A 9,833-nucleotide genomic window follows, 5' to 3' on the forward strand; every position below is an offset into this window, starting at 1 on the left:
TCTGTGCCAAGTTGCTCCGTCCCCACCCTGCTTTTTTCAGATGCCACAGAAGGGGGCTGCAATCTCAGACACACTCACACAATTTGTCTGAGTTTAAAGGCTTCTCAACATACAAAACAAAAGCAACTTTGAGATTAGATTTATGTGCCGTAACGAGTTGAACTCAGCATAATTCTGAGGCTTTTAAGTTTTAAATGCCATAAGCACGCTGGCTTAATTTAATAAATATAAAAGATGCTATCAGGAAATTTCACGAACCTGCATTTGTTGAATTTATTTAGATTAGGTTATCTTCTTAGCTTGAAACCTTAGATCAAGGTTTTTTAAAAGTAATTTAAAGGTTACAATCAGTTAACATCCTACCTGCAGAAGCTAATTCACGTGATGTCTTCATTTAATATAAATATAAATCCCCAGAGGACAAAGCTAACGGATAATTTGAGAGACCAAAGAAAATAGCATCTTAAAACTATTTTACTCCTCAAACTTCACAGTGGTTTATGCAAACCTTTAAGCTGTTTGCATTAAGTGTTTTTTTTTTTTGTTTGTGTTTGTTTTTCTACAAAGAAGCTTTCTATTATTTACATGAGAAATAGAGACTCATTATGATGTGTCATTGTCAGTAAACACATTTCACACCTCCTCCTGCTTCCATTTTTTGTAAATTGTTACTGGCCTCTTTCTCACTAACCACTTAAAGCAAACATAACAATACTTCAAAAGTTTATACAGAATTTAGCAGAATCTCTTTGGTGTTTTGGAGACTTGACGCCTTTCTAGGACAGTAAGCGTCCACTTTGGTCTTTGCCTCTTTTGGCAAAAGACCAAAGCTTTTGGTCCAACTTGACTGGATTTATACTAAACTAAAGACACCAAGAGAGCTATCTACTCCATGTAGGATATTAGAACTGTCTTTAAACTTTTTCAGAAATCCTGAGCTGTCCCTTTTGACAGCTGGTGTGTTAACCCTCTCTCCTCCTCCTGATACAGGGGTCAAGCAGGGTCACATGTGCCAGCCTGGGACTCAGAGATAATGCGTTTTGCTCCCACCCCTTCTCCTGCATGCCAGACAAATACTGCACCTCTAGCCTCATTTCCTCTGCCAAGCGCCAAGTAACCTGCCAGTTATATTTTGGTAGCACAGGCATGACTGCAGCATGCAAATGAGGACGCCTCTTTTCGGATATTGCGTTAACAAAATAGCTGCTTCGGGGTATTAGAATGACACAGCAGAAAGCTCCTAACATTTCTGTGATAAAACTGACCATCGTTGCCACATATTTCACACGTTTAATGACGTACTAAACTGGTGAAAAGAATATATTTCCTGACACCATGCAAAGGCCCTGTCATGTTTGTAAAGCATGCCTTCTGTTCAGACACTGAAGATTAGAGCTGCCATTTTAAAACACCTCAAATGTTAAAATCCCCTATTTTTGTTTTTAATGTGTGTGCATGTGTGTGTATGTGTGTGTATGTGTGTGTGTAAGGCCCATTTTTCCACCAAAAGCTACTTTGTGAGGACTGACTTCTCCTTATGGGACCCAAAGCCCGTGTCCCATGAGAAGAAGTGCTGTTTTTAGGGTTAGGGGTTAGGTTCAGGACTCATATGAATTGAGTTTGGGTTAGGTTTAGGGTTAGGCATGTACTGGTAATGGTTAGGTTTAGGGTTAGGCATGTGCTGGTAATGGTTAGGTTCACGGGAAGGGTCAGTGTACCAGGACTACTGAATGTTTGGTTAAAGAATGGTGCATTGTATTTCTATATTCAAGTTACAAATATGAAAAATAAATGGAAAATCCAAATGCCATGACTTTCAAGTCAAAAATGGTTCCCAAATGTTTATCTCATGGTCATAGTTGCAATAATACACTATTATTTTTATTAGTGGTGTAGGAACCACCAGTGGTGCTTGCACCACAGTTTGAGAACCATAGGATCAATGTACCAAGAATGTCTTTTTTTGCCTTTTTTTAAAGAAGAAGGAAAAAATTAACTTTCCCTTTAAAAAAAAAAAATTGGCCCCCGAAAAAAAAAAAAAAAAGTTGGAAAAAAATGGAAAAATTTTAATTTGCCCAAAAAAAAAAAAAAAAAGTTTTCAATGATCAAGATCAGAATTAGATACTTATTTTCAACAACAAGTCATTTTAGGTAAACTTAGTTTTAAATGAATGTGTGGGGTTTTTTTATATACACAAAAACCTGAATATCAATCTACTTTAATTGCCAAAATGCACAGATTTCACTATGTACAAATACTGGGACAAAGCTGAACAGAAATAACATAAGAGAAAAAGCATAGATGTCAGAAAAATCATCGATGAAGCAGTTATTCATAAGATGATGATCCCAATAGATAATTTTCCACTGTTGTAAATTTAGCATGAATAGTCCATTCCAGTCTTTTATTTTTTTTTCTTGAGTTTCCTGCCACCGGTGCTGCTGTTCACTGATGTCTGATTGTTTCTTGTTCCATCTGATGCGTTTTCCTCGCTGAATTTGCGCCGGATCACCTCACTAACTCCAGATCCAGCAGCTGTCCCGACAGCCCCACCAACCACGCCGGCCAAAATCACACCAAGAACCAGACCCAGGATTGCACCAATGATGACCGTCTTCGGCACCTGTTTGGCAGCATCTCCCATTTTTACCCAGACTGAGCTCTCTGTCACCATTTTGGCCCTTGATTTGACTCCAGAACCCATCTTCCCCCAAATGGGATTCTGTGCCATCTTCATTGCACCAGCACTGATCCCAGCTCCAACCTTCACGGAACCATCTGCCATCAGTTTAACTCCAGTTTTGGCACCATAACCCATCTTCCCCCAAAAGGGGCTCTTAGCCAGATTCTTTACTCTGGTTCTGAGCCCAGCTCCGACATGCTTCGAGCCATTGGCCACCAGTTTGGCCCCTGAACCCATTGTTCCCCACATTGGACTTGCAGTCACAGTTTTTGCCCCAGATCCCACCCACGCAGAACCATCCACAACCTTTTGGGGAACCCTGTCACCCACGGCTTTGGATATTTGACCCGCAGTAGCGCCCATCTTTTCCCACATAGAACTGTCCACCACCATCTTTTGGACGTTTTGGGCACCACTGCCAACTTTTTCCCACACCGGACTACCCTTCACCTGTTTTGCTCCCTGTCCTAAGAACGCTGAGCTGTTCCCCAACAGTTTGTTTAACATCTTGGAACTGTACTCCATTTTCTCCGTCATAGAACGGAGGAGTGAGGGTGACATGGTGGAAGGAGTAAAAGGCGGAAGGCTGTCTATGCTTGTGTTGCTTACACTCATCTCTGCCTCATCCCTTGTGTTCCCAATCTCATCCTCTGTCATCTCCTCATCTATTTGTGCCAGAGGCTGCCTCATGGTGCTGAGCTGCCCAGCTTGTAGTGCTGTCTCTTGCTTTATGCCCTTTCTTTCCCTTGCTATCTCCAGCTGTCTCTGTCTCACTCTGTCCTCCACCTCTTGAAAAGCAGGGCTAGAATAACACTGTCCTCCAGCTTCCTTCACCGTCTGATCCACCTTTTCCAAAAGCTCTGCCACGTTCTTTTTCTGCCTGACACCTTGTCCCTTCTCCATCACGTGAAACCTGTCTGTGCACTTTTCCACCAGCTTTACCAAATCCCCCCTCTGGCTGGCGATGTATTCCTCCACGCTCTTGCCTCCTTCTTTGCCACTATCCCTCAGTCGATCTGCATATGTAAAGAGGACCATGGTGTACTTCTGCACTGCCTCTGGGCCAAAAACCTTCGCAAGTGCCGAGAGGGCCTGCAGCTCGGTCTTTGCCGGCTGGTCCAGCGGGACGCACAAAAGGAAGGCGTGAGGACCGGGGCTGGACAAAGCAATGCATGAGGAGATCTGAGCTCTTACTTCATCTGGAGTCTGCTCTGAGTTGAACCAATCAGGTGTGTCCACCACTGACACCTGCAGGTGAGAAAAACTCAATCAGTTTTGAAGTTGCAGGGAGATTATTTTTATGGAATCACATCCAGAATATGCACATGCAAACTAGACTCTCCTGGATGTGATTACTAACCCTTTTTCCGTCAACCATTGCCTTCTTTTTCTCGCACTTCTGAGTGACTGCTGTTAAGCTCTCCGAATTGGACTCAAACATTGCCTGTCCCAGGATTGCGTTGCCAGCTGAGCTCTTCCCTGACCCGGATCGACCGAGCAAGACCAGACGAACCTCAGGGGTGGATGACGACGGAGACAGAGACGGAGGCGGAGACGAAGGAGGTGTCGAGGACTGGGATATGGGTGAAGGAGAGGCGAAGAAGGTTTGTGTGGAGTATGAGGAGGAGGAGGAGGAGGAGAAAACAGGTGAACAAGGAGGAGAGGCCGGCGATGGCTCAGAGGAATTCTCTTCAACGCTGTTGATTCTGTGATGAACTGAAAATCAAATTACAGAGAAACCAAGGACATTAAAAATAAAAATTTCATTTACTGTCATGCAGATGTAACAGAACTATAAAAGTGTTTGTGGAAACAACTCATAAAGTAGGACATCAGTGATACATTTTAATATTATCCGACGGAAAATTTAAAATCATCGGACATGTTTACCAATCTGTTTACTGTGTATCCTTGGAAATGTATTGCTGTTAAAACATTTCTTGAAATCTACAACATACATAAGAGATCATCACCGATTGGCTGCTGTAATTTATTGCTCTTATAAAATTCTTATCTACTTGTTTAAAGTACAATGTAAAATAGGCGACCACACCACCCACTATTAAATAGATGTACAGTACATAAACACTGCTACAACATAAACTTTTATGCATTTTGTCTCATTACAACCACAAAACAGGACAAAACGAATGCAACTCCAAATTCCCATATTCATTTGTAAAATAAAAAAAGAATAATCATAAAAGTAATTTTCTTCAGCTTCAGTGACATTAATGTTCTGATAAAACACATTTAAGATTCTGCCTTGAAACATAAAACACTTTAAATAGATTTAATGGGTATGAATGCTTTTCCACCACTTTAAGCAACAGTTCTCAGACTTACAAGTGGAGATCAATTTAGTCTTTGATTTAGCCTCCGAGATCTGTGAGAGCATGGCTCCATCTACAGGGAAGAAACAGGAAGAGCTGTCATTATTTCACCACATATTTTATTAAAGCCAATGGGAGGATTTCTCTGGGAAAATGTACTTTACAAAACAGACAAGTGAGAAACAGACAAGTTTGATACTTATCTGTGTAAAGACAAAACATTTTTAGCCTGCTATGCTGAAACACGGTGACACAAACACCCAAGCTGTCACATCGGGTTAAAATCTTTTATAGCACCTACCTGCATTCAGTCTGAAACTGGGTGTCCTGGTGAACGGCGTGTCTTCTTGTGGCTCTGAGTGTGAGGGCTGCTCAGGTGCCGGAGATGAATAAAGCCCGTTAGAAACTCGAGTCTCAGCCTCAGGTCCTTCCACTTCATCTTTGTATTCTCTTCTCCTCTCCACGGTGCTGACAGCTTCCTCTCCTCTGCCAAAGACGTATGTGTCTGGAACGCTCTTCACCACCACAGACTTTTTCTTCTCCTCCTTCTGAGCTCTGAAACTGTCCACCAGCTCTCGCTTTCGCTCCAGCACCCGTTTCTCCAGCTCTCGCTCCTGGGCCGTTTTCATGTAAAATACCCCGCTTCTCTGGACCATGTTATCGATCTGTTGATGAATAGATAATGAACAGCTGTTTACCGTTGAAGTTATTCCCATGCATTTTGATAACTTTTTTGGCACTATTGCCTTTGGGGGAAGACATGCAGCAGCAGCAGCAAGGGTCTCAAGGTTGGAAATCGAACTGAGGACAATTGTGACCATAGCCTAAGTGTATGGGTGTCCACTCTGTCTCTACACACGCGATATCTCTTTAACTACACTTTTTTAAAATGTTTTTTTTTTTTGTTTTTGTTTTTTAACATTATATACATATTCGGTGTTCCCAGGATATAACAGAGGACTTATAATCTTCATAACTAAAAATACTTATACTTTTGACAGATTGTACACAAAACGCTTAATCTGTATTTGTGTTACCTTGGTGTTTGAACACACAAACACAAAAGAAGCACATAGTTTCCTTCTTGTTTTGCTCAAAGCAGAACAACAACCAAAATTTCAAATCTTGCTGGTTTTTCAACTTGCAGCTGGAACACACTGAACTCTCATGTGATGTCATCCTTCACAGATCCAAGCTCAGATTGGGAGACAAGTCTAACGCTGCGTCACACAAGTCCTTACAAAGAAAGTAATGTTCCGTTCCCTTAGCTCCATGACAACATTTAACCAGAAAACAAATATATTCACTAACAACTCCAGCTGTGCTGCTACTGGTGAATGACATGATCATCCAACCAGACCTGATTGCATTTGGATTCTAGTTTCAGTATTGAACAATGCAAAATGAAACGGCACACATTCCAGGCAGCTGACTGTGTGATGGTGGCACGACGACAGCATGCCTGAGCAGTCTCTGTACCGATAACTATTAGCTAATCATTTTCTGATTCACCTGCTCACCTTCTCCAGCAGTTCCTGAACTTGCCGTTTGTCTTGTCGCTGGCGATTGTTAAAGATGTGGTGCCTCCCTCCGCAGCGCTCGATGACCTGCCTCAGGCCTGGGTGTTCTCCCTGCAGGTATTCCTGTAGACGAATTAGGCCTGAATTAATTTTGACTTGCAGTGCTTTACATTTTTTTCTTAATTAGTGTAAAAGGAAACCACTTACAGGTGTGGAAATATTTCATGAATGCATGAGGGGTAAAAGGAGGAAGTAAGTTAGCAGAGAAAAGAAGACAAAGAGAAAACAAGGAAGTGCTAGTGATAGAGTATCTGAATGAGTCACTGATCACCCTTTTCTTTTTCTTTCTTTTTTTTACATGCTTAGATTTAATGTTATTTTACCTCTGCTGATTTCCCCATCAAATAGTCTCCACATGTCAGTAACACCAGCGTATGATCCATCACTTCAGTCCCAAACAACTTTTCCAGCTCTGCAGGAACTCTTCCCTCCATCTGCAGGTAAAAAAAGGGAATGCTTAACAGTCTTTGACTGTGCATTACCCAAATTAGTGTAAGGCAATGGTTACAGGTGATCTTAACTAGACAAAACATTTCTGAATTAAGAAATAAAACTAAAGTTTCGAAACAGCGGCAGACCTCAGTGAACTGGGAAACGGGCACCAGCAGCAGAACGGCGTGTGGACCCGGCGCTACCAAGCTCATGGCCCGCACGGTTTCCTTTTTGGCGTCGTCATCCATGTTGGATCCGACCCAGTACCATCTTGGCCCCTCCACAATGGTCACTCTCCTGCCCTGGGCGACGCCCTGCCGCTGTGCGCAGCTCCTGGAGGAGTTGGAATAGATGGGAGACAGCTGGCCCAGGATGGTGTCCCCTGATGACGTCTTCCCGCACCCGATGTTCCCCAAGAGAAGAAGACGTAGGTCTGAGGCGGAGGATCCATTGAAGCCTTCTCTCAAGTATTCACTCATGCCTGATGTAAAGGATGAGGGAGTGGTAGGTCAAATATGCAATATTTATTTACAGTTCAGTGATTTTATGGAACTTTCACATTCACAACAAAGCATTTCTTACTGCTTGAATATTTCCCTCAATTTGTTTTAAACACCATCAATTTAAAACCTACACGGTTACTATTTTGTGCTAACGTTAGAGTACACGAATGTTTATTTTGTTTTCAACTACAATGTTCCAACCCAGTTACTCATACTGAATATCATATCATTTACAGTGTTCACCATCAATTATCTTAATAAAATCACCTGATCCCAGAGGAAATAATAAATGAATGAATGGAAAACAAATTAAATCAATTTATGGTAAGTAAAACTGTTTTCAACGGTAATTTTTCGACCTTTTTAAACCAACATTGTTACATGTTTTTCAGCAGTTATTTTTCAAGATGCAAATTTTAGCAATCATAACCCGCCCATAATATGAATTGCTGATTTTGAATTTGAAAGAGTTTGTTCATGTAGCAGAGGTCTGCATCAGCTAAATTTATTGAACATTTAGCTGCAGATACATCTTTACAAAAGATTTGGAGTGACTCTACAAAAATAAGAAACTAATTCACTGGTTACAGTGCTGTGGCGATGAATAAAATCACAGATTTTGTGGCTGGATGTCTACCTCTTCCCTCCCCACACACTTCAGAGTTGGGAGTGGAACTGTTCATTTAAAACCTGCTTTAAGGACATTTCCATATCTCTCACATCTAGAGGGATGGAGTTTGGCTCAGTGTAAGTGGAAGTAGTGAAGTGTTAGACCCCACAGTAGGATCATACATGAAAAACAATTAGCTTAGACATTTCAGGATGAACCTAAAATGCACCATGATCAGCCCCATACAACTTGAGTAAATATCACTATGCCTTGACCACCATCACCAGTGGGGAAAGGCGGGTTAAATGTCTTGCTCAATTGGATGCAACAACTGAGATGAAAGAAGGGGTTTTGAAAAAGCTACAGGAAGAACGTCCCCCCCGAGCCACTGTCACCCCCAAATGATTAGTTGTTCCTTTATCTGCAAATCTATAAGCGGCTTAAGTGACAAGATAACTAGAACAGTGAAAGCCTTTGCTCCAATAGGCTGAAGCCACAACCTGTTTGATGTCACGATGTTTGATAAGCCACACCTGCCCAGTCCAGTCCAGCTACATTCTGCTCTGACTTTGACATTATATTTAGCCTAGCATGCAAATACTTAACTACAAATGTAAAAGTACACACAGACTACAAAAACACTGCTGGTGACATTATTACACTGTGCACTGGTGTTACAATTTATGAACAAACTAGTAGTTCATTTAGTTTTTTTATTTTGGGTATAGTTATGTGAATTTCATTGTTTTGTCTGTATCTTTTAATAATTTTGTAAATTGTACACCAGCATGCCTTTTAGCCAGCTCTATTTTCAAAAGAGAGACCTAAAATAAAGGTTAAATAAAAAAATAAAAGAGCATACAAGTAAACCAGATGCCATGGAATTTATGTAACAACTGTCATTGTTTCTTTCCTAAGAAATCCTGACAGAACCCAAATTTTCTCTGACCACAATACATTTTTGGAAACAAAAAAACTAATGCGGCCCAGAAACTTATGCTCCACATAAATCAGTCTTTAGCTGTTAAAGCTTCAACAGTGCATTAAAAACTTTTATTTCCTTAGAACACATACATGAAAAGAAAAAAAAAAACAATGTTCTTACTCGTGTATTTGATGTCTACAAAGCTGCAGTCACACACAGTTTCCACTTTCTTCAGTCGTTCCTATAAATGAAGATTTCCATCCAGTTAGCTTCAGCGCTTGTCGCTTCCCAGCAGTCTACTGAAAGCTCCCAGCTCAGGTGAGACGCACAAACACAATTATTTGTGTATTTCTGTGCACAACAGGTTTCTGTGTCTACAGGGAGGAGAGCATTCCAGCTTGGGGCGGAGGGGTGGCATAACCTGCCACACACGTGAATCACTAAGTTTTATCTGCCGCACCCAGGAAGAAGCAGAAATGCCGGTGTCTGTCAGAGAACATCTCCTTCAAGGTTTTATAGTTACCATGGATAATAAACTGCAAGCTTATTAATGTTCTGTTTCCATGCATGGGTTGGTGTGAGGGCAAGTCAGAAACCAGACAGGTTTACAGCGCAATGGACACAGTGGTTCAAACAGAACCTTCTGCTTCTTTTCATCAGAAAAGAAGTAATGGAAAAGTGCTTTGCATTTTTTGTTTTACATATTTCATCTAAAATGCTTCAGGTACAAGTTCACAAACGTTTTGCTTTCAGTTAGCCTCTGGTA

General features: G+C 41.3%; 1 protein-coding gene across 1 annotated transcript; it reads right to left on the minus strand.

Annotated features, from left to right (window-relative positions):
• Positions 1 to 2,053: 2,053 nt before the first annotated feature.
• LOC103137729 (uncharacterized) lies at positions 2,054 to 9,420 on the minus strand. The gene is made up of 8 exons (XM_007551602.2): positions 9,248 to 9,420; positions 7,176 to 7,510; positions 6,921 to 7,031; positions 6,538 to 6,660; positions 5,319 to 5,682; positions 5,031 to 5,090; positions 4,045 to 4,400; positions 2,054 to 3,932 (listed from the first exon to the last, which is right to left on the minus strand). Exons 2-8 carry the CDS (start codon positions 7,506 to 7,508, stop codon positions 2,406 to 2,408), a joined length of 2,874 nt encoding a protein of 957 aa, XP_007551664.1. The 5' UTR covers positions 7,509 to 7,510; positions 9,248 to 9,420; the 3' UTR covers positions 2,054 to 2,405.
• Positions 9,421 to 9,833: the final 413 nt, after the last annotated feature.

The sequence above is a fragment of the Poecilia formosa genome, unplaced genomic scaffold (genome assembly GCF_000485575.1).
Source record: "Poecilia formosa unplaced genomic scaffold, Poecilia_formosa-5.1.2 Scaffold43, whole genome shotgun sequence".
In the NCBI taxonomy this organism is placed as follows: domain Eukaryota; kingdom Metazoa; phylum Chordata; class Actinopteri; order Cyprinodontiformes; family Poeciliidae; genus Poecilia; species Poecilia formosa.

Coding starts and splice junctions, on each gene's coding strand:
- LOC103137729 (XM_007551602.2), bottom strand. CDS start 7,508: ATGAGTGAATACTTGAGAGAAGGCTTCAATGGATCCTCCGCCTCAGAC. Junction 6,661..6,920: donor TGATGGGGAAATCAGCAGAG/GTAAAATAACAT, acceptor ATTCGTCTACAG/GAATACCTGCAGGGAGAACA. Junction 5,683..6,537: donor TTCAGGAACTGCTGGAGAAG/GTGAGCAGGTGA, acceptor ATTCATCAACAG/ATCGATAACATGGTCCAGAG.